At 46.2% G+C, this 25,178-nt stretch overlaps 1 protein-coding gene across 10 annotated transcripts in view; it reads right to left on the bottom strand.

The window, feature by feature from the left end:
- pcm1 (pericentriolar material 1) overlaps nt 1–25,178 on the bottom strand; it is a 239,363-nt gene that overhangs the window by 72,646 nt on the left and 141,539 nt on the right. For all 10 annotated transcript variants that reach the window (XM_085970813.1, XM_085970779.1, XM_085970788.1 and 7 more), the window contains 4 exons: nt 18,531–18,718; nt 18,003–18,180; nt 7,833–8,188; nt 1,067–1,228 (listed from right to left, as the gene is read on the bottom strand). In XM_085970813.1, coding sequence (XP_085826939.1) covers nt 1,067–1,228; nt 7,833–8,188; nt 18,003–18,180; nt 18,531–18,718 — 884 coding nt within the window. The remainder of the gene's footprint in view (nt 1–1,066; nt 1,229–7,832; nt 8,189–18,002; nt 18,181–18,530; nt 18,719–25,178) is intronic.

The raw sequence follows: 25,178 nt of genomic DNA, 5'->3' as shown, positions 1-25,178 counted from the left end.
ATAACAGGAGTACTCTGAACAAAAAGCACTTGCCCGTACTTTCATTCCCATGATACAATGACAAGTTGGTGTTCAAATACAGATATAATTCCCCCCCTCCTCTAATGGTGTGTGTGTGTGTGTGTGTGTGTGTGTGTGTGTGTGTGTGTGTGTGTGTGTGTGTGTGTGTGTGCGCGTGCGCGTTAGTTATTTTAGACAGTTTGACTTTCTGACTAAAGCAACAAGTCCTTTGCCATTCTTTTCAACAGATAACAAATCAGCATGCAGTATTTCTCCCCAAAAAATTGAACTTCATATTTATTGTTTTCAGAAATGGTCAATAATTTGTACCCTGAACATTTAAAAGAAAAATAAATACAGTAATTTATTCCCTCCCATGAAAACCCCACCATCTTAGGTCACCACTCAAACCTGGAACTACTCCAATGACATACTAATGGGATGATGGCCTACAAGTGTTCTGATATTGTTCCATTTATTTCCATATAAAAATCTGCTCTTTGAACCAACCTGACCACTGATCTGGAAGTGCGAATGCCAGGAAAGATTAGCACTAACTGAGTACCTGCGCACAAAAGGTCACAAAATTCTGGGGAAATTATTCTATAATTTAAGAGGAATACCCCACCCCAAACTGTACAAAAAATACAAATTATTTTGAATCTACACTGGTTAAGCAGCTTTAGTACCAAGTCTTTTGAACTGAAAGCTTCATTTACAAAACTAGTTATTTTAAAAATAAATTAAATTAATTTGGAATTGTTACAATAGTAATTGTTTTATTCAGTGTTGGGAATCACATTTCATAAATCTTTTTTCCCCAATTAGGTGAGATTTTCACATTAATCCAAGAAGTTCTCTATTTACAATACTGTACATTGAAGAAATTGAAGATCAGCCATGATCTTAGTGAATGGCGGAGCAGGCTCGAGGGGCCGTATGGCCTACTCCTGCTCTTATTTCTTATGAAAGATAAGTTTACACTACAAGATTGTAAAAAAACTAATTGACAGTATGGATAAAAGAAACATGAAACAACACCAAATGCTCTACCACAATAACATACCAGAGGAGAGGTCACTTGATTTCTTTCGTTTTGACTTTTCCTGCAATTCATCTTTGGTTGTGCTGGAAGTTCTAGGTTTCAAAAATTCTTCTGTCTGTGTAGAGTGGCAGACTTTTTCTCTACAGCTTTCACTAGCACTGGAAATGTTTGCAGATTCAAAACCTAACAGAAAAGTACTTGAGAGTTGAGCAATGAAAGTTGAAAAATATTCATCCAAATGTTTCTAAGTGCTTTATTTTCTCAAGTCTTTTACTGCAATAGTTCTGTAGAATTACGGCTAATTAATCTATCACTTTTGAAATTTAGCTAGAAAGATTGGTCTATTTGAGAAGTCTTTTTCTAGTCAATGCAATTGAGATAACAGATTCTAACTACAAGACCATTTTTGCAACTGTTGACAGGAATTTTGCCTGAAAGCAGAATTTATGTTGCTGCCAATATCTATAACAGACATTTAAAAATGAGTGAAACTGAGGTTCACAAACTATACTGTAAATTGCAAAATATTAATGCAAAGAATACTTGGTGCAGCCTGATGCTGCCAGCAAGTTTGCACAAAATTAATCTTGGAGACATTTGATTCATCGCATTACAGTAATACAAACAATTGCTGTGTAGTATAGCAATTTTCACCTCAAAGAGCCTAGTAGATTAGGTTATCAGTTAACCTTGTACAGAAGGAACAGCTAAGTTTACACTTCAAAGAACTAAGAGGGTTTAGAATCTACCATAAAAGGCAACATATTTTAACAGATTATTAATGTAGTGTATGTGCCTTTAGGTCAGAACTACTTGTTACAGCTCCTGTATACTGTAGTACCGGCAGTGACCACACCGGTATATAAGCTTTGCGCATGCCTCTGTACCCCAGTTTAGAGATTACCCTCCTCCAGTAAAGACCTGTTATTTGTTAATGTACAACATCCGTGTGATTATTTATCCACTGAACCACGGATCCAACAGTGGCGACGAGTGTCGATTCGAATCTACCTGCAACATAAAAAAAAAGTCGAGGCCAGGAACACGGGCGTCGACCACGAGCAACCGCCCAGCAGTCAGGCAGAGATCCAACTTCGCTGGGGAGGCTGTGGAGAGCCGGGCTTGGTTCCCCAGCCACAACGAGGGTAAGAGACCGACGACAGGTCCGGAGCAGACCCTCCCCGAGCAGCGGCGGCTGGAGCTGACCGACGGCAGAGAGAGCCGAGCAGCGTCGATGGGGTAAGACAGAGGGTGAAGAGAGCAGGGCGCAGCCAGGGGTTGAACACCGAGCGGCGTCAAGGAAAAATAAAGCAACCGGAGAGAGAGAGGGTAAGAAACAGCCGGATTCGAGACTGAGCGGCGTCGAAAAATATCAAGAGAAGAACGCGCAGAGCACAGCCAGGGATCACGGGCTGATCAGGGTCCGCGGGGCGAAGCAAGGGGAGACGCCATTGAGCCGCGGAGAAGGAAGAGCGCGGGAGACGCCATTTTGAGAAGCCGCAGCGGAGAAGAAGGGCGAGCGCGGGAAGGAAGGAAAGCGCGGGAGAGGCCATTGGTGATAGTTAACGCACAACCAAGGATGCCAAAGAGTGGCAGTATCTCTACGTTCGACAATGAAGTCGAAGATTGGGCGACATATGTGGAACGTATTGAGGTGTACTGCAGGGCGAATGAAGTGCCAGATGCTAATAAAGCACTAGTTCTGTTAAATTCCATGGGTGCAAAAACTTATGGGTTACTGCGAAATCTAATAACCCCAGAGAAGCCGGTAAACAAGAATTTTGAAAGCACAGTAGAAATCCTACAGGACCACTTAAACCCCACACCGCTGCTGATAGCAGAACGATTTAAGTTCCATAAAAGGAACCAACACAAAGACGAAAGCAATGCTGAGTACCTGACGGAACTGCGCAAGCTATCGAAATACTGCCAGTTTGGAGCGGGACTAGCAGACACATTAAGGGACAAGTTTGTGTGTGGGCTACAAAGTGAAGGAACCCAGAAACGGCTTCTATCAGAAAAGGACCTTACGCTGGACAAAGCTTTCAGTATGGCAGTATCACACGAAGCAGCCGCAAGGGGCGCTGCAGAGATACAACGGAGACCGCAAGAATATGGCACCAACGAAATGACCTATGGAACAGGGAAGTGCTATCGCTGCGGCAGAACAACACATGACCAGAAAGATTGTTGGTTCAAGGACCAAGTGTGCAGACAGTGTGGGAAAACAGGACACATAGCAAGAGTCTGCAGGTCTGGGAAGAAAACCAACAGTAAGAAATCTCCACAGGAGAAGTACAAAAAGGTACACCAGGTGATGGACAGTGGTTCAGGCGAACAGAAAAGTGACACAGACTCCGGAAGCAAGGAGCTGGGTTGTCTGAAACTACATAATGTAACCGAAATGGAGGATCACCAGACCATCTGGGTTACACTCAAGATAGACGGAGTCCAAGTGGAAATGGAATTGGACACAGGGTCAGCTCTAACAGTCATAAATCAAAGAGGCTACAAGCGGCTATTTTCACACATATCCTTGAAAGCTACAGAGGTTGTCTTGAAGACGTATACGGGGCAAAAAGTCTACCCCAAAGGAAAAATAAGGGTGAAAGTGACATATAAAGGCCAGGAAATACCCAAAATGGATATATATGTATTGCCAAATGGAGGACCACCACTGCTAGGACGTGAATGGATCCGGAAGATACAATTAGATTGGCATTCCATACAGGCACTGAAGGTTGAGGCCAAAAAGGATGACGACGTCACAGCTGGACGACTGTCAAAAATGCTAACTGACGCAAAAAGAAGTGTTCCAGGAGGGACTAGGAACACTAAAAGGAATAACAGCAACAATTAAAATAGAGGATAATGCAAGCCCAAAGTTTCTGAAGGCCAGACCAGTGCGTTATGCGATCAGACCAGCTGTTGAAGCAGAGCTGGAAGGGTTGGAACGTTCAGGAGTACTGTCCAAAGTGGACTGGAGCGAGTGGGCTACACCCATCGTTCCTGTAATGAAGAGGTCGTTGAGTAATACGCCTGGGGAACCAAAGAAAATCCCCACAGATGCGGACCTTAAGGTGACAGTGAACTCAGTCCTTCACACGGTGCAATATCCGCTTCCACGAATTGAGGATATTTTCGCCTCGCTATCTGGTGGTAAATGCTTCACCAAAATTGATCTAGCCCAGGCGTACTTGCAAATGGAGGTAGAAGAAGCTTCGAAACATTACCTTACGATCAACACTCAAAGGTCTCTATCAATACAACCGGCTGGTGTTTGGAGTAGCCTCGGCTCCGGCTATCTGGCAAAGGGCGATGGATCAGGTCCTGCAAGGGTTTCCAGGGACCCAGTGTTATTTGGACGACATCTTGGTCACGGGCAAAAATGACGGTGATCACCTCGCTAACTTGGAGAAGGTGCTCACCAGATTAAAGGAGTATGGGCTACGAGCTAATCGCCACAAGTGCGAGTTTTTCCAGAAACAGATCTCGTATTGCGGCCACGTCATAGATGAAGAGGGGTTACATAAGTCCCCTGACAAGATTGAGGCAGTAGTCAAGGCTCCAGCACCGGAAAATGTGTCACAACTGAGGTTGTTCCTCGGGCTGGTAAACTATTACCACAAGTTCTTACCAAATTTGTCTACGGTATTACACCTGCTGAACACCCTACTGCAAACAGGGGTACCATGGGAGTGGGATGACGAACGTAGACGAGCTTTCCAGAAGTGTAAAGAATTGATCACATCAAAAGAGGTGTTGGCCCATTTCAACCCAGCACTACCAATTCGTTTGGCATGTGATGCATCACCCTACGGCATTGGAGTGGTGCTGTCGCACAAATTCCCAGACGGGTTGGAGAGGCCAGTAGCCTTTGCGTCTCGGTCACTAACCTCAGCCGAGCGCAACTACGCCCAGATTGACAGGGAGGCCCTCAGCCTAGTATGGGGAGTAAAAAAATTCAACCACTATCTGCATGGGCAGAAGTTCACCTTGCTGACTGACCACCAACCACTTGTCTCCATCTTTAATCCTAAGAAGGGCGTGCCAGTAATGACTGCACAGCGGTTACAAAGATGGTCCCTGTTTCTAGGGGCGAATCAATATGAAATAGAATATAAAGGCACGAAACAGCATGGGAACGCTGATGGGCTATCGCGCCTGCCACTGCCTACTGTGGAGGAAGCACCAGCAGTGGACCCTATCAAGGTATTTTATTCGTCGATAATTGAACGATTGCCAGTAACAAACGCGGATATAGAGGAGACCCGCAATGATCCGACGCTATCACGGGTTTTGAATTGACGGTGAGGTGATGGCCAACACATGGCGACTCACTGTTGCCAGCATTCTCATCCAGAACAGAACAGCTGTCAGTATGCCAGGGGACAGTGATGTGTGGATCCAGAGTGGTGATTCCACCCAAGTTAAGGGAAAGAGTGCTAAATGAGCTACATGAAGGTCATCTGGGGGGAGTGAAAATGAAAAGCCTTGCTAGGGCTTGTGTGGTGGCTGGGAATCGATCAACAAATCGAAGGCCTAACTAAGAGCTGCTTAGGATGCCAGAAGGTCCAAAATGCACCACCACATGCCCCTCTACACCCATGGGAGTGGCCCTCCTCTCCATGGCAACGGGTGCACATTGATTTCGCTGGTCCATTCATGGACTCAATGTTCTTAATAGCAGTGGATGCTCATTCAAAGTGGCCTGAGGTGATAAAGATGTCTTCAACCACTACAGAGAAAATGATTGCAGTCCTACGGACCATATTTGCCAGAAACGGTTTGCCAGAGCAGATCTGCTCTGATAATGGACCACAGTTTGTGTCCGACGAGTTCCAAAAATTCATGAAAAGGAATGGGGTAAGGCATTACACATCTGCCCCGTATCATCCAGCCACCAATGGATTGGCTGAGAGGTTCGTACAAACCTTTAAGAAGGCGATAAAGGCCATGTGCGACGAGGAAATTCCACTACAGCATAAGATGGACAATTTCTTATTAGCCTACCGAAACACGACACATGCAGTTACCAACCAGACCCCGGCCATGATGTTCTTTAACCGAAGGTTGAGATCTCGTCTGGACTTGCTCAGACCAAATGTGCGAAGAAATGTTGAGGACAAACAATTCCAGCACATCAACGAGAAGCCGACAAGGAGCTTCAATGTAGGGCAACCAGTCTTGGCCCGTGACTATCGAACAGAGAAGTGGCAACCCGGAACGATATGTACAAGGCAGGGGCCATTAATGTACACAGTGGATGTCGGGGAGAACATTGTGAGACGCCACGTCGATCAGATCTTAGCGTCACAGGAACGCGTCAACCCCATGTCTCGAGTACCTGGGGATGAACCCGACATACCGGTAGCATCTACTTCAGACCCAGTAGCAGTGGAACCTGATGAACTACCCGATGAAAAGGGGTCAGAATCGCCTCTGCACCAAGGACAAGAACCTCTGGAAAGGCGCTATCCCGAAAGGGTCAGGAAGCCGCCCCAAAGACTGAATCTATAAATGGACTTTTGTTATTGAATGTACATGTAAAAATGTAATTGTTATTTGAATATTAAGGGGGTTATTATTAATCTAAAAGGGGAGGAATTGTAGTGTATGTGCCTTTAAGTCAGAACTACTTTTTACAGCTCCTGTATACTGTAGTACCGGCAGTGACCACACCGGTATATAAGCTTTGCGCATGCCTCTGTACCCCAGTCTAGAGATTACCCTCCTCCGGTAAAGACCTGTTATTTGCTAATGTACAGCATCCGTGTGATTATTTATCCACTGAACCACGGATCCAACAATTAACAACTGCTTTTATGTTGGTTTTGTGCAGCACGAGTGCCACTGGCTCCCAATGCCTGTATCTTGTGCAGCTGGTGCCAACCCCTAAGTATATTTGCCAACTTGCTAAAGTCTGTCGCTGGGAAGATGCAGTAAAAGAAAGATTAGCTGGCCTCAGTGAATCCAGCAAGTACCCTTTGGGGTTGCCACTGGCTGTGCAAGAACCATGCATCAAGTGCAGTGGCACAAAATCTATGTACCGCAACTTCATTCTTAAATCATGCGATCATGTTGAATTCATCCTTCTTGGAGTGGTCACATAAATTTAGACTTCACATAAGATCAAAAGGGGTTTAAAATTTAAATGTCAACATAAGTTTGTTGAAATTGTTTTGTTAGAATTTAGCAAAGTATTCTCACTATAATAAATAATTAACACCAATACAAACAAGATGCTTCTACACTGGCAGTTTTATTTTGGACCGCAGAAGAGTAGCATCTCTGCTCCAGCTTGCTGTATTTACATTTGTTAAAACTGGTTCATTTATCACAACAGTAGAATTTTAGACCCTATTTATGTTGGTCTAAAATTCTGCTACTTGTAGAATGGGGCCAGTTTTAGCAACTGAAATACAGGAACCTGGCACACAAACTACTCTTGTGATCTGAACAAGTATAAAAGCACCTACAGAGGAAACTTTCTTAAAATCAAATGCTGCAGCATGAAGCAGACTTGCAACAAAACCTGTCCCTGGGTCAGTTGTTGTCTATTTTAATACATGCAAGAGATCTAACTTTCCCAAGTCTGGACTTCAAATCCAGTGAAGCACATACCAGGTTTCCTATCCCACAATTCATGATTGCAATTTAAAAAAATATTTTAAGCCACCATTGAATATACTACTGATAATCCAACTGCTGTCTTGAGTAGTGAGGGTACTTCAAAAAATTTAACACACATGGGTACCTATCACACAAACTACAGCACAAGTAATACCTGCGCTAATTTCCTGGTGGTTCTTCTGATGAAAATAGGTTTTCTTCGTTTTTCCCTTTGGAGTTTTGTCCTTGGAAGCTAGACTGGCCTGTGCACAGGCTTTTCTGGATTTAAATGTCTTCGTTACAGTGGTAGGATCAACTGGATCTGGCATACTACTAAAACTTTCCAGGGATTCTTCCTCAAAATTCTTCCTATTCTTGCCATGAGCTTGTTGCTTTGGGTTGTTTACGTTCATTTGTGGTAGAGAAGTGGGTGGTTGTGTTTGTCTGGGTGATTGTCCGAATTCATCTTTTGTATCATTCAACCACACCAATTCACTCTGCTCTCTTTCATCCTTGGCCTGTTTTTGGATCCTTTTTAAAAAAAAAAGTTATGTCAGTACAATTAACAGACATGTTCTATGAAGAAGCACTTTTAATTATCAAATCTGAAACCTATATTGGCTCAAAGTGATACTAAGCCAATTTTTATAACTGAAGCAGAACAAAATGCAAACATGTCGAAGTGAATCCTAAGAAGTTTTTGAGCAGTTCCCCACCCCGACCTTTTTCCATACACAATCTCCAAATGATACGTCCTATAAAACTATAGGAATCTCATGAAAGTAAACAAACAAACTAGCTAACTGTTACATCAAAACGCACCCACCACCACCCCCCCACCCCCAAAAAAATGATATTCCTGCAGGGGCTCAGAAGATGATTGTGTGGAGGTGTGTATAACTCAAAAAAGAACTAAATGACATCATCCATCTTCAATTGCACACATATTCCAGGAATCACAGAAACCCCACAGTGCAGATAGAGGCCATTTCGGCCCATCGAGCCTGCACCGACACATATCCCACCCGATCCCCGTAACCCCACGTATTTAATCCCCCTAACACTAAGGGTCAATTTATCATAGCCAATCATCCTAACCTGCACATCTTTGGACTGTGGGAGGAAACTGGAGCACCCGGAGAAAACCCACGCAAACACGGGGAGAATGTGCAAACTCCACACAGTCACCCACCCGAGGCCGGATTCGAACCCGGGTCCCTGGCGCTGTGAGGCAACAGTGCTAACCACTATGCCACGAATGTACCAAAGTAGTGCCACTTCAGGAGGAGTGAGACTCCTGCAGAGGAGCCACAGCACCAGCTGCCAGCACCAATCTACCAAAGACATCATGTGCCAGAGTCAAAATTCAGACTGTAATGCTTAGTAAACAAGCAAGAATTACTCTGTGACAATCTTATAAATACTATCAATTACAACCCAATATCCAGGTAGCAACTTGAAACAGGTATATTAGATTAATAATAGAGAATACGGGCAGGGTTTTCATTGGGCCGTGGAGGCGGGATTGGAGGCGTGTGGAGGGTTAAAATCCCGAAATCAGGGGGGCACGAACCCATCCCGTCCCCAACCTGCCTCCATGCCAATTTCAAAGGAGGCGGGTACCCGTCCCGCACTGGGACCCGCCTCCCCGAGGCAGGAAAGGGATTAGTGCCAATTAACTGCCTGTTAACAGGTAGTTAACAGGCCGTTTTTAGCCTAATCCCTATTTTCATTGTTGAAATGTGGGATTCCCGAGGGCTCCAAACCACGGCAAGTTAGCGAGGTGGGCCGTCGGGATGAAGGGCTTGGAGGGGTCGAGATGTCCGGTGTTCAGGTGAGTGATGGGTGCATGAGTGCAGAGGTAAGTGTGTTTAAAGAAGTTTTACTTACATTTACATACCTTTACAGCCTTCCTTCTCTCAGGTCTCGAGAGTCCCTCAACTCGCCGGCACAGAAAGCAGAATGGCCGCAATCTGTCAAAAGTTCCAGCATTCAGCTTTCTGTTCCGGGGAGATCTCTAAATCATCCCGACAGGAAGGAATTAACTTGGAGTACAGATTGTCAGTGTTTGACAGCTTCAAACAGCTGTGAAACGCTGCTGTCAAAAGGTCTTGACAGATGAAATATCAATCTGTGACGTCACCTGTTGCTGGGTGGCCCTTAATTGGCCTGCTGAGCCCGCTGGTCAATTAAGTCAAAATCGCGTGGGTTGGCTAGAACTCGATGAAGGCAGGACTACAACCCCGAAAATTGTAGTCCCGCCTCCTACCTGACACCTCAATGAAAATCCAGCCCTATGAGTTCAAATTCTACCATTGCCGTTTCAGAATTTGAATTCAGTTAAAAAAGCTATCGGGAAATAAAAAGCTGGTATTAATATACAAGTGATCATGAATTTATGGGATTGTTGTAAACACCCAACTGGTTCAATAATGTCCATCCGTATTCGATAGGCCTATCCCAGTCCCACACCAACACGGTCGACTCTTAAATGCCCACACAGTTGTCCCACCACCAGTTTCTCAGGGCAACTAGGGATAGGCAATAAACGCTGGCCATGTCAGCGACGCCCACATCTAGAGAATACATTCTAAAAAACACTAAATGGTGCAGAATACACTCCCCCACCCACTTAACTATTAGCAGTTTGCCTTTGGACTTTTAACCAAAGTAAAGAAATAATTTGAGACTTCCTAAAATTACTTTGTATCAGAAAAACACAATAAAAGCATTCATAGCAAAAATAATGCTCTACTTCTGACTGGTGCGACAGCAGATTAAAGAAATAATTTCTTGGCCCAAATAAAACTTGAAAGCAACTTTCAGTAGGAATTCTGGGTGAGTTCTAAGGATCGCCTTGTCAGATTACAACTGATCTACAAGAAATATATATCTGATATATCTGTAAGAAAGAACTTACAGTTCATTAACTCTGCAAGCCAAAACAAACACGAATGAGAGAGTTTCGTGCAAGTATACTTACTTCTGGCAGATTGGTCCGAGCAACTGTGTAGTTTCCACACAAGAAACTCAACCACATGTTCAAAAAGGTTAGAACAGTGGATACATGGGGCTGAATTTTTACCTTGCCGACGGACTGGTGTGCAGGGGGGGCCGTGGATCGCGTTGGGAACCCGGATGTTGAAGCACCGCATCTTGCAGTGGCTTTTTAACGAAGCCACTGCAATTGAATCAGACTTCTGGGTTTCCCAACCAATTGACTGGAGTGGGTCCGATGACGTCACGGATGACTTGACTTCAGCTGAGATATTTAAAGGAGCAATTGCCAGATGACAGTTGAAGGTTGGTGGAGGCGCAAGAGAGGTTGTTGGGGAAGAGAATGGACTGTTAATAGTAAGTTGCAGTAAAGAAATTTATATTGCTCGATAATCAAAAATGCAGGCTCAGCGCCAAGACGGCATGGTTGGAGATCTCGGAAGAAGTGAGCAGCAGGAGTGCGATAGCCAGGTCATGGATACAGTGTAGGAAGCGCATAATGACCTCATGAGGTTAGGAAAGGTGAATACAATGCCACATTGACCTACATCCTTAAGTGTGTTTCACCCCAACCCCATCACTCTGCCTTCCCAAGCCTACTCCTGCACAACACCTCTCACACCAACCTAGCTTGCAGGTGCACCCATGCCTCTCTGTCTATGCACTTACTCTCATCCCCATCTGACTATCCACCACTGATACTCTCACTCATCTTAATGCAATCATGGAATCATAGAAATTAAACGTCACAGAAGGTAGCCATTCGGCAATGTCATGCCACTCCCTCATAAGTCACCCTCTACAGATGTTGCCCATCCATCCCTTACACTCATTCCATGACTCTCACTCAAAGGTCTCTCAGTTCTCTCCTTGCAGGAGAAGAGAGCACAGAACACCTGGGACAGGCAGAGAACCGGGGGTGGCCCACCAGTAATGACACCACTGACTGCAGCAGAGGACGATGCGCTGGGCATCAGTGGAGTTGTGAAGCTGCGGGCGGTGGGAGATGGAGAGGGGGACCTCTCAGCTACCTGGTGACAGAATTAAATATCATAACCACATGACATACAACAGTCACTCATGGTGACTAGATGTCAGCAGCCAGTGAAATATGATCATGTGCATAATGGTAACTTAAAACATTCTTATAACAGTTCTAATTCATGTCTTTACTCTCCCACAGGCCCATCAAGTGCCCCCCCACCCCCCAACTGTCCATCCAGAGGAAGAAGAGGACTCCTCAGAGGAGGCCGCGGTCTCTGAGGGTGCACCACCACACGACCCATGCACCCACAGCACCGATACTCACACGTCGGTGTGTCCAGTAATAGAGAGAGTAGTGTTGTCATCTGGTGTCTCAGAACACGTGAGCAAGAGCAGATGGTGGAGAAAGGGACAGCAGTGGAGTGTCCTCGTCAGAGGGTGCAGGACGCTCTAAGCAATGCTCAGCTGGACACAGATGCAGAACCTCGGGGGCCATCGACAAAGAGGATGATTCTAGAGGAGCAACAAAAAATGCGGGAGGCTCTGGCAGCTTTTCCAGCCGCGATGTGCTCGATTGTAGGGAGAATGGAGGAGTCCATCTCCAATATGAGCAGCATGATGTCACAGGTGATGGCTACGATGTGCTCTTCCATGGAAAGTGTGGCCACCTGCATGGAGCATCAAATGCGTCAGTCGAATGAGTGCATGCTTGCTGACACTGATTGCAGCCATATCTAGGATGGATAGACACCTACAGTTGACCCTCAATCGTCCCACTGATGTGCAGCAAAGTGCTCTCCAGCTCCTTTCTAGCAGGGAAGTGTGGGTGGGCCATGAGAGGGATGATTGAGAGAGGGAACATGGAAGTGGGGGCTCTGCTCAAAGTGCTCCCACTTCTCCCCCACTGCCCCTCCCTCAGTCAGAGCCCCACATGCTGCCTCGTATCCCGATGGCCGAGTCTGCCCCCACACAGGTACAGGAGGAGCAGTCTTTGGCGGGGCCCTCACAGGCTCCAAACCCAGAGGACGTCCATCAAAAGTATCTAAGCTGTCCGATCAGTGAAGTGAGCAGCCTGCCTCTACCACTGCTGAAGCCACAGGGGTTGCTCGTCGTAGAGGTAGCAGAAAAAGAAAAAAGACACAATTGTAGATACACAAGGGTATGTACATGGGTGTGTTATAAAATGTTAAGAGCGTTAAATTTCTGTTGAAATTATGAGCCACATAAATTTATTTCTTAACACTTTCCCGTCGTAGCCATTTTTGCCTGCTGCCCGGAAAGTGGCTTTGTCAGTTGGAGTGAATGGTGAGACATTACTTCACTTCGAGCAATAGGAATGTGCGACAGGAATGATTTGGTCATTTTAGTACTGCTTTGTGGTGTTGATGGGGGAGGGGCGAGGTTGGTTCAGCATCCGAGTGCCATCAAGCGCACTGGTGTAACTTAATTAAGTCGCACCATTATGAGGCTATCCCGGGCAGCAATGTGTGCCGCTGCTAGTTCCATGTCCACTTCAGGTTCCTCCTCTGAAGAAGCAGCAGCTTTGCGCCTTACTCCTCCTGCAGCTCCAAGCCTCGCTGCTGCACTATGTTGTGCAGAGCGCAGCATACCACGGTCATTCTGGAGGCCTTTGCTGGTGCTTATTGAACATTAGAAATAGGTGCAGGAATAGGCCACTTGGTTCCTCGAGCCTGCTCCTCCAGATCATTGCAGGCATCTGAATTGCGTCTTCAACATCCCGATTGCTTGCTCTGTTACACATATCGTCATCATCTGGCTTTGATTGTAGCTCTCAGTCTGATTGGCTTCATCAGTGGCAAAGTGTACATAAGTGCCTGACTTATCAAACATGGCATCGGTCACCTGGGTGATGCATTTGTGAGTGGCCAACGGCGAGATCCTGCAAATGTCTCCTGCAGGTCCCTGGAAGGAACCTGAGCGAAGAAGTTGAGGGCAGTGGTGACCACAAGGTCTACTTGGCAGCAGGACTTCTTCCAGCAGGCTACAAATGTCTGCCATGACCTGACACGATAGCCTGAGCCTCCTGAGGCACTGGTGCTCTGTCACATCCAGGAAGCTGATCCTCTGCCTATATACCGTGTTGAGGTTATCGCCTCCTGCGAGGTGCACCCCTGTGCTCGTCCCTCTCTCCTGTAGAGCGGCAGGTCAGTGAGGAGAAGGCTGCTGCTGGGGCTCATCTTGATCCTCATCTGAGGGCCAAGGTGAAACAGCACAAGCGGACCCATGCTGATCTGATAGATGCCACATAAAGTGGAGATTGGAGGCACAATCCTCCAATGTAATGAGAATGACTTCCAATGCAGTGAGAGTGCCTTCCGAAGTTGCAGAAATCATCTGCAAACTCCTGAAAACAAACTCTCAGCACAAATGGTATCAGCAAGAGCCTTTGCTTTAGGCATGGAAGCAGGTGTGAGGTGCAGTTGTGATATTTTTTTTTATTTTTTTTACTGTCAACTGTTCAACTCCCACAATGGCCGGTCGGCTCGTGCCTTGCTTTCAATGGCGAGTTTCAGCAAGCCAGTGATTCCCGTGGACAGCCAGCAAAAGCTGCAACATCAGGTTAAAAATGCTGTTAAAAGCTTCTTAACAAGCTCTCAACTACTTTAATTAGCTCACCCGCCTCTCCCGAGCAGGTCTCTGGCACACTGACTAACGCGCCTGAGTTAAAGGCGGAAGCTGGCTTCTTGATGGGCTGTCAACTGCCCACCTGCTCGTAAACTCTTCAAAGTAAAAATTCAGCCCACAGACTTTGAGAACTAAATTAAGCTTCTAACTGGGAATTAGTGAAGGCCTATGTGGACACAGTTTCCAAATGGCTTGCATAAAATGAGACACCAAAGTGTGAACTCTTAGTAAACCAAATACAAACAGGTCACAAAAAACAGTTGCAGCATGAAACCAAATGGTGTCGGGATTTTAACCAACTTCAACCAAATGCTGGAGGCACTCCAGAATATGATGACTATCAGGAGCTAAGATATTGTAGAGCTACAGACTCTGGAGAACACCACTGTATAAACTTCTAGCAGTTCATGTCCTGTGTCCTTTTAGTAGATGCCTGTATGAATTAATTAAGATATTTACGACTGAAGGGAGGAAACCATGTTCTGTCACTACTTTTCAATAGCCAGGCAGGCAACCAAAACATCTATGGCTCAAATGCAATATCAGAACCTCCAACTGAGAGATCTTTTCTGCATGACAATGGTGAATTGCCAGAATGTCCAAAAAACAGAGCTTGTGAAACCAGTGAGGGGTAGCCAGCATAACTTCACTTTTGGTGTTTAGGCATTTGGTATTACTCATGATTACTAATGGGAATAGGTAAGAGATTATACAGGAGAAATTCGTGTGTTTAGCGCCACACATTGGCACCACGAGATAGCGCCAAAACGCCATTCAGAGCTCTACCGTCAGCTGATGGCAGTTTTAGCACCGCACGCCGTATCTGCCTTGCCGGTAGCGCTGCCAGTAAAGTCGATCGCCAGGGAGTTCGCAATCACAGAGATCATGACGCCTGATCTCCCAACTTCGTTTTGGCCATTGAACTTACCGGCTGGAGAAAGCAACGACAGGTCGAGGTGGTATGCAGTAGCAGGAAGCCGGCTCCAGCGACACTATTTAAAGGGATCCTCACCAATCGCTCGCACCTGACAGGGTTTTTAAGTTTGAGTGGCTGCGTGCTAATTCCTGCTACTAAAAGAATTTTAAAAATTCATTTCAAGGTTCTTTGGTATCAGGGAGTGTTGTGGCAAGTACAAAACTCCATAATTATTTCTGAAAAGTTTCAACCTACAACACTTGCTAAAAGTCATGGGGGTTGTACAGGCAGTGGACCTCACCCACCAGGATCGATGGCAGAGGGAGCGGAGGCAGCGAGACAATCGGTCTTCTGGATGGGCTGTCCGTGACCGGCTCATCAGACTCCGAATCGCATGAATGAAATCCTAGATCCCCGTAGCTCACCACATCCCCATCATACAATCCTTGTCTCACGCCATATCACAGCGTCCTTCTGGGCCATATCACAGCGTCCTTTCACGCCATATCACAGCGTCCCCTTTAAGACCACAAAATATTCCAAACACAATTAATAAATTTATCTATAAACATATCTCACATAATACATGAATTTTAATAACTAATGACCCTTGTGCCTGCAACAGTTGAATAGCTGTCATTGTGTGAGTGTTGCTAGGTAGAGATTGTTGGTGGATGAGTGCTGGGGATGTGGTGCATTGAGCAGTGTGAGAAGTTTGTGGTACAGATGGTGGCATGTAGCATTTGTTGAAGCCTTCACTCACCCTGACCACACGTGTGAGCTCATTAAACTTCTTCCTGCACTGCGTGTGGTCCTGGGAACCAGAGTGCTGCCCATGAAGTGGTGTGCCACCTCCCTCCACATAGTCCGGCAGACTTGTGGCAAGGGCCTCCTGCCAGTTGGCGGGTACAGGATTGCCCGCCTTCTCTCCATCGCTAAAACCAATGCCTCCAAAGCTTCACTGGAAAACCTCCAGGCTCTCTCCCTGGAGTGGCGATCTGCCATCATAATTTGTTAATAAGTGCTCCTTCTCCGTGTCCTTCTTATGGTTGTTGAGGCAGCTGCACACCCAACAATGCTGAGAATGAGGTGCTGCAACATCAATGAATTTCCCCTTTAAGAAGTGAAAGAAATCTGCGGCTGTCATTACTTGCGTTTAGACTGCCCCGATATTGGTCCATCTTTTCAGTGCAACACCAATGAGCTTGGGTTTTTAGATGAGAATCATGACTGCAATCATTTTAATGAGGAGCGAGAACGAATTTTGCATGCAGCCTAGACGATTTTCAATTGGCGCTACTTAACCATTTTTAGTCTAAACACTGCCCATTTCTTGGCTATAACAAATTTCTAGCCCTATGTGCCCAGACCATCATAGTAGAATCCTGTAAATTATCCAATTGGTTTGTCCTGTAAAATCTTGAGTGCGCTCAGTAAATAAAAAAGACAAGCCTCTCTATAACCATTTCTATGACCCATGTATCTATAATGGCTTTTGCTTAATTTGCCACAAATGTCTACAAGCAGCCACCCAACTAGGTCCCCAGTTGGTGGGGGTAACCAGCAATTCACTGCTGAAATTTGAAGTCACAAATCGTCTTGGAGATGTGGTGCATTCCAGGGTCCTGGGCTTGGAAACCCCAGATTTTGCCATAAAAGCACTGCAAGTATAGCAGGCGTGTGTGGCTTGCTCGCTAATCAAAGAGAACTCTTTGATGTACTGCTTTTCATAGCTATTTCTGAAATTATTTGCAAGTTCTGCTGGTTCTTAAAATCTTCCAAAGCGTCTACTAAAAACCCTCAATGACGATAGCCGTTCAATCCTGAGAAGCAAAGCACCAAAAGACATGGATTGTTCAAGGCATGAAACACTGCTTGCTGGCAAGAACCTTGGAGGTAAATTTGTTGACCAATTTGGGGGAGGGAGGGTTGGATTAACATCATGCTTGAAGCACAACTGCCTCACAAAGGTTTGGACAACTCCCACTGTACACTCAGCATACTTTGGGAACTCACCCTGACTAGTTTGGTAAGTTAATCCAGAAATTAGCAGCAATAGCTCACAGCGAGGTGGACACAAGAAAACCTGTGAAAGCGGGTGGTTAAAGTCTGTGCAAGACCAGGAGGAAAGGTTCTGCTCTAGCATTTATAGTAAGTACATTGTAGCTTGTCTTGATTGTTTGATAACGCTCCTGTGAAGCACGTTGGGACATTTTACTATGTTAAAGACGCTATATGAATACAAGTTTTTGTTGTTATTCCCTATCTCTGAATAATGGACAGCTGAAAGGCCTGACTCATGATAATTTGAAGATACTTTATCTCAAGGCCCATGGTTTTGGTGTTCCTCTTAAACCCCCTCCTCAGATTGCATTATTTCCCTCTACATCAATATTTGTTGAGCTAGGTTGTAAATTATTTAAAATTTAGGAAATAGCAACTTGCCTTTACCATCCTATATCTCAGTGTGTCCATTCATGGGTATGCTGGTTTCAAGATAAAATTGTAGGCCCCAGGCTCTTGCAAAATAATTTTCTTCAACTACTGGAAGACTAAAGGGACATTTTCCTCTTCCCTACTTTTAGCAAAAGAGCAAACAAAGATACGCAGTGAGGAACACTGCTTGTCCTTGCATCTACTTTTTTTGCTAAAATTAGCAACCGTTAGAAGTATACTACCAAAATGCCAACTCAGAACTTCTAGTCATTGAAATAATACATCTAGAAAATTATAAAAGGAAACAAAACATTTTTACTATGTGAAAGCAGCAAGGCCACTGCAAGCTGAAAATACTGTACATACCACTTGCTCTCTCTGCATTTTGGAGAATTACTTTCAAATGGCTTTGGGAAGGCCAAGTACTCTGTTTTTCCAGAGATGCTGTGCTCGTTTACAAGTGGTTGCTGTTCATTGCTTTGGACACTGACATTTTGTGATAGGTCACTACACCCAGGGGGGAATATTGGGTTAAGGTTGAAACCTGTTTTTGAAAAAAAGATAAATTGATTATCAAGAATTGAACTACTGTGTTGCATCAAAATAAATAGTAGAAACATAATTGATGGCTTTGTCAGTCTTCTGGGCTCAAGGTTACCATTTAGGTCAGTAACAATTACACTCCTACATTATATCTTTAAAAAAAAAATAAAGTTCAGATAGTTTAATAGCACTGGACTTCGATCAAATGTGTTCACTGACGGAATCATCACTCAGTTCTACAAACATAGTTCACTTGTAAAAGTGTTGTTAACTTTCTCAAATGTTACTTGCATCATAAAATCTGAAATACTCCACACAAGGACAACTATTTCTACAAATAGCAGTACTTACCATGAACGAAAGGAGAACAATTTGGAAATCGCGACATGCTTAATGGATTTAAGGACGGGGAAGGGAAGCTAAATGGAGGGAAGACAAAATTGCTGGGAGAAGGAGGCGGCACACTGCTATCTCTTTGATTTTCTGGCTTCTTGTCTTCCTGTTGTTGATGTAGAAGATCATTCAGCATCTGCTTTAGTCTATCAGGGTACAGGAATAAGCAAAGATTCAATATTTACAAACAAGAATTCAGGCTGCATCATCCTTACTCTTTAGGTGTACATTATCTTAGATAAGGAAGCAAAAAAAAAAAAATCAAAGAAATGTGCAAATACGTTTAAGCTTTAGGCAACAACAGCTGCATTTAAATTGTTTTTAGCAGAGGGTTAATGCCTGATGCTTGGGGGTCTCAGTTGGTAGCAACTTCAAAAGCTATTAGGAAGACGGGTTAAAAAAAATGTTCTTCCCAGTGGTCAGCTTTAGCGAATCTGACAAGTTTTCTATGATTTTGCTGCTAACTCTGCAAAACCGATTGCCACAAACCAGCAGCACCAAAATCACACTAAACTAAATATAAAAGAAGCCAAGACTGGGGGTCTCGTTTCATTGACTGCAGTGAAAATTTCATGTACAAAGAAAACAGGTTGCGGTGGAGGAGGGGAGGGGGTGTTGGAGGGAGGGGAGGGGGTGTTGGAGGGGAGGAAGAGAAGGCAGAAAAAAAGAGTCGTTATCCCATTTAGTGTTTGGTGCAATACTAGTCACATAGTCTTCCAACTTTATATAAGGAAGTATTCTCAAAGTAAATGTCAAGTTCCTTTAAATGGTGGCAACAGAGTGTTGATGGGAGTTTCCAAACATTTAATGAGAGACTATATCCACACTGTCACCTAAAGCTCCTCACATTTAATCAACAATTAACAATTTTTTTTTTTTTATATACAATGAAGGATTATGGAGGTATATTGCTCCATGACTTAACAGCAAGACCAGATTGGAAAACCACAGCTCACTGGCTTGAGCGATTAAAGAGACAATAATGTTCTGTGAAAATGCATAAATCATTCTACGTAAGTAAGTTACAGACAGTGTAAATAAAAACCTGTAGCAAATTTTTTTAAATTAGTTCCTGGGATGTGGGCGACGCTGGCAAGCCCAGCATTTATTGCTCATCCTTAAGTGCCCTAGAGAAGGTGGTGGTGAGCCGCAATCTTGAACGGCTGAAGTCTTTGTAGTAGGTACTCCCACAGTGCTGTTAAGGAAGGAGTTCCAGGATTTTGACCCAGTGACAATGAAGGAACAGCGATATACTGCCAAGTCAGTGTGACTTAAGAGTGGAATTTGGATGTGATGGTGTTCCCATGAACCAGGAAGCAGCCATAGCACAAGTTTCAACTTTTCCTGATCAATCATCACCACCTAAGGAGTTTCATTCTTGTATAATTACATGCTGATGTGTAATGGTTTCACCAAAAGGCTTTGCTCCCAAAAGAAAAACAGCTGGGATCAATCATTCCGAACACTAAACTTTCCTCTGTAAAGGAAATGTGGGAACAGTTGAATTTTAAGAAGCATGATTGCATGAGATAAATGAAATCCAAACACAATTTTATACATAACATTTGCCTGTAGCCTAAGGTTATCCTTTCTGCATGGTAAATAATTCAGGTAGATCTCCCTGAGCCAGAAACTGAATCGCTGCAAGCATAAAGAGAAAGCAAATTAACATGTTACCACTGGTTAATCTCAATGTCATGGGACAACATAATGGCCTAGAAATTGGGTATAGCCCCGCTTGAGGCCTTAGAACTGGCGCAGCGCAAAGTTTATAACCAGACGAAAGTTATCGCTGCCTGGCGAGATATTGGGTTGCATCGCCCCCAAAGGGGATTGAGGCGCGAAATCAGACGTTGCATGGGGCTCCTAAGGCGCAAAAGTTCAGGCGCTACCCAATATCGGCGCGGACGGGTGCAGCGCAGGTGATCTCAATTCCCGGAAACCATGAGACTTCCAGGTGCCGGCCGGCTCTTAAAGGGGTGGGTCAGTCAGTCTGAGCTGCCACACTCAACGCCCTGTAGGCCTCAGAATCGGCGCTCACCCTTCTCTGGCGCAAGAAACTTGGTCAGGATGGAGAAGGTGAGACAGAGAGCAGAGCGCTTCAGCACTGAGGCTCTGGACCAGTTGGTGTCTGCAGTTGAGCGCCATCGAGATGTTCTGTATCCTGACAATGGCAAGAGGCCGAATCAAAAGGCTTACCGGCGATCTTGGAGGGAGGTTTCTCAGAGGGTCAACTCCAACAGCATGGCGACCAGGACCCCTGTTCAGTGCAGGAAGAAATTCAACGACCTCACTCGGGTCGTTAGGGTGAGTGTTGGTTATGCAAACTTCCAATTCCCTCCATCTGCAGCTAACTTCGAGGACCCTGTTGCCATGATGCCCCATGGCCATCTGTCAGCAAGCACCCATGGCCCTTTCTGGGCACACACATGGACATTTCACTCAAGGCCACATGTAAGGGCCCTTGCACCATGGGGGGCATGAGATGATCTCTCAAGGCATCATGTAAGGGCTCTTGCACCATGGGGGGCATGAGATGATCTCTCAAGGCATCATGTTACAGAACTTCCCCGTCTTTCCCCTGCAGTCCAAGCTGGCGACGATCTGGAAGGAGCAGCGTCGAACCGGTGGCGGACCTCCACAAGTGGTCACTCTCACGGATCTCGAGGAGAGAGTGCACCAGATTCTTGGAGGACGTCTGTCTGGTCCGGTTACCACTGCAGCTGCCGACCCCATTCTCGACAGCGAGGGTAAGGCTCTCACCTTTTTCAGCTGTCTCCTTCCACTTGGTCCCCCCGCCAGCATGCTTCCTCAGTGTGCCGCAATCTGGCATGCCTTTCCGCCAACCTGTCCTTTTGCTAAAGCCACTCTTCCACCTCCCTGCTTTCAGATGACGCATCACCAACTGGGGCTCAACGACCTGAAGCTGCCAGTGTCAGTGCCTCCGGAGGCGAGGATCAGGAGGAAGCCGGACCATCCGTTCCAATCTCAGGGGAGCATACACATCTACAGACTGGGGACAGTAGTTCCTGGAGGGGAGGGGGGGGTGCTCTGAGGATCAGGCAGTTGCCGGAACAGGCGGCATGCAGCAACGCAAGGGGGGTAGGCAAGTTCGGCCACCGTCTCCCCGGAGGGCAAGGCAGGTAGTGATGACTGCTGCACAGAGTGCAGAGGAGGTGCGTCGCCTGGCTGAAATGAGCACCCAGGCCCGGCTCAGGCACACTGAGCTGATGGCTGCAGTGGGGAGGATGCCTCAGTCAATAGATACACTGGCAAAGAGTGTGTTGGACTTCGGGGCAACAATGGAAGACTCTCCAGGGCTTCGGGGCAACAATGGACAGGACTCTCCAGGGTTTCGGGGCAACAATGGAGAGGTCTGTCGAGGGCTTTGGGCCAACAATGGAGAGGACTGTCCAGGCCTTCGAGGCCGCTATGGAAAGGACTGTTCAGGGCTTCGGACAATCCCTGGAAAGGTCTGTCCAGGGCTTGTCCGAGGCAGTGGAGCGGTCGGCACCGGCCTTGTCCGAAGCAATAGAAAGAACTGTCCAGGGCTTCTCCGAAGCACTGGCACCTGGCTCACAGGTCCTCACTGCTGCCACGCAGTCACTTGCCGGCCTCGTCCACACCCAGATTGAGGCAAAGCGAACTCTCACTGCAGCCACCCTATCTGCATCAGCTAGGATCACCCCGGGCCCCTCCAGTCCCATACAAGGCCAGGAAGCAGTGGAGCATGCGATTGTGGCGGATGAGCCGGTCCCCTCAGAGAGCCAGTGTGTCGTCCGACAATGGTGCAGGTGTCCTCTCTCGGCAGGTGACCATTCCACATGCCAGCGCTGGCACGTCTGCAGTGCAGCTGTCACCACCTGCAGGGCACACTGCTTCCAGCTATGCTCAGATCAAGCATCCTGCGTCCGCACCCTCCAAGCCCAGAGGTCGGCCAGGCCGTCCCTCAGGGGCTTCTGCGCTTCCACAGTCAGCAGGCGTCCCCCAGCCTTCACCCCGCCACTGGGGTTCAATTACGTAGGAGCAGCAGGGAGGGAAGGGGCCGACCGCGAAAGAGAAGTCGTTCTCCATCAAGGGGCCAGCAGTAGAGGGAGGTGCCGAGATGTTTCTTTGGCCAAAATCAAGGAGACCCTCACCTGTTGGAATTGTTGGAAATAGTTTGTTTAGTTTTGCGGCTTTGCCGAAGAGTTAACTGTTATTTTGTTAGTTATGGTTTCTGTTGACATGACGTTGTTTTGCTGTAATGAAAGACTTTTGTGACAATAAAGAGAAGTTTTAATGTGCTATGGTGTACGTGACTAATTACAGTGATGCTGGCCTTCAGAGGCTTTCAAACATCCAACGTGCGCAGGAGTAAAGACACTCATCATTCCGCCAGAGGGGCCTCGAGAAGAGTCCTCATGAGCCTGTGACGGATGACCATTCCACTTTCAGGAGCCCTTCCATCTTCCTCCTCCTCCTCCTCCTCGTCCGCATGCTCCTCCTCCTCCTCCGCCTGCTTCTCCAGGGTCAGAGGGAAGGTGATGAATTGACGCCTTCGCCTATAAAGGGCAGCTGTAACTTGCCGGATGCAGCAGTGGACTGCAACCTGAAAGATATTCGCTATGTCCCCAATGGCTCACTGAAAGGATCCGTTGCCATAAAAATTGAGGGCAAGTCAGTTTAGTGGCCACCGACAGAGAGGTCATGCACCGTAGACGCGGCTGCAGATCCTCAGCAAGCAGGTGGCACAGCTCAGTAACAACGTCCCTCCCGATTCGGAGCCTTCGCACACACTGCTCCTCCGACATGTCAAGGTATGACACCTGCTGCCTAAAGACCCTCGCAGCATACCCTCGGATTGGCCGACCTCCATTGCCCCTCCTCCTTCTGGCCAATCCCGGCCCTCTCTCCCGCCGTCTCTCTGCCCCTTCATAGTGTTCGGCCATGAGGCTGTCGCCCTCCAAAGCATCTCCCATTCCGATGCCAGTTGGTCAAAAGGCTGTTAGGTCTAGTGCTCCAACTGCTCCGGACAGGTTTGAGGGTCCCAAGTACTCTAATGCTAAATTCCAGAAACTCTGCTCCACAGTAGCTCACCAACTCTCTCCACCAACGATCGCAATGAACAGGCCAAGTGGCTGAAGCTTCTATACTAGAGCTGTCCTCTTTAAATAGCGCCCCCCGACTCCGAGAAGGGCCTGCTAACGCTCCTTCGAACTGTCACTAATAGCGCTAGGCGTGAAGGCTCCGGGCGCCACCCAATATCTGCTCAGGCGCCCCTAAAAGGCGTTGCACAATGAAATGACGTCATGATCTGCTTGCGCTCGCGCGCAAACACTTAGCGCAGGCGCTAAATGTATAGTCAATATGGGAGTTGTCGCAATCTTCATTGCGCCCGCCCCAATTCTCGGTCTCTTTAGGCGCTAACCGCTGGTGCAAACAACCGAATTTCTAGGCCAATGTGCCTTAGGGCTCACTGTGTGAAAAGTTTCAGTTGTAACTGCCTCAAAAAAGGTACTTACTTGCATCTGCTGCCACAAATATTACTGTTACTACCACCATCAGCCTTAAGATCCATAAGCTGTTCTGAACCTATGTCTAGCCTCCTGGGTGAAGGGAGCAGTATTCAAAACGCATGGTAATGCAGCAGTTGAATAAATAGTCTTTGACAAGAACTGTGAATTGGGTCTCAATGAAGGGTAGATCCTATAAGCAGCTCTAGCTGAGAATTCCCACTTCGCGAAGTACCTAATTTCCCTAAAGAACTCAAGATCTACTGGAATGCTTGGAGGAAAATCAAACAGGACAATTATCTATCTGGGTATATGTGGAATCGCTGCAGTTGAAGAAAAACAGTCACTTTAAACAAGCACATTTTGATCACTCCGAGGACTGATAGAAGGTTGCATTAAATAACTTCAGTGGAACTTGACTCGCTGTGCAACGAACCTCCAGGCCTCAGTATGAGAGTTTCATATCTCAGCTTGACAGAATTACTTTTCTTGCCATTGATAGCTGCTAACCAGTTTCCCACATATACCGGCTGAATTATCTGCAATAGTTTCCATCTTAAAATTTTACTCCACAATGAAGGAGGTGAAGAGCTAAAAGTTTACATTATTGAAATTGTTTAAAATTCAACAATACAGCTCTGAAAAAATTGTTCTTGGGATGTGGGAAATGCTGACAAGGCCACACTTATTGCTGATCCTAGGTTTCTTGAGAAGGTGGTGTTAGGTTTTCCCATTGAACAAATGCAATTGTTGTAGTGATGATGCTCCCACAATGGTGCTAGCTATGGAATTCCAGGATATTGGCCCAGCAATGATGAATGAACAGTGATTTGTATCCAGGTCAGGATTGTGTATGACTTGGAGCTCTTGTCCTGCTCAATGGTACAAGTCGCATGGAAGGGATCTTGGTGAGTTACTGCAGTGCACCCTTTAGATCATATACACTGCAGCCATACTGTGTGCTGGGTGGAGGGGATGGATATCAAGTCCATTGGCATGCAGAGCTGATCAAGCAACCTGCTCTGTCCTGGGGAGAACAGATGCTGATATGGCTGTCCAGTTAAGTTACTAGTCAACATGTCCAGGATATTGATGGTGGTGCCGTTGAAGG

This window comes from Somniosus microcephalus, chromosome 2 (genome assembly GCF_052327205.1).
Source record: "Somniosus microcephalus isolate GS21.2 chromosome 2, FLI_Smic_1.0, whole genome shotgun sequence".
Classification (NCBI taxonomy): domain Eukaryota; kingdom Metazoa; phylum Chordata; class Chondrichthyes; order Squaliformes; family Somniosidae; genus Somniosus; species Somniosus microcephalus.
This window is presented reverse-complemented; position numbering and strand designations above follow the sequence as displayed.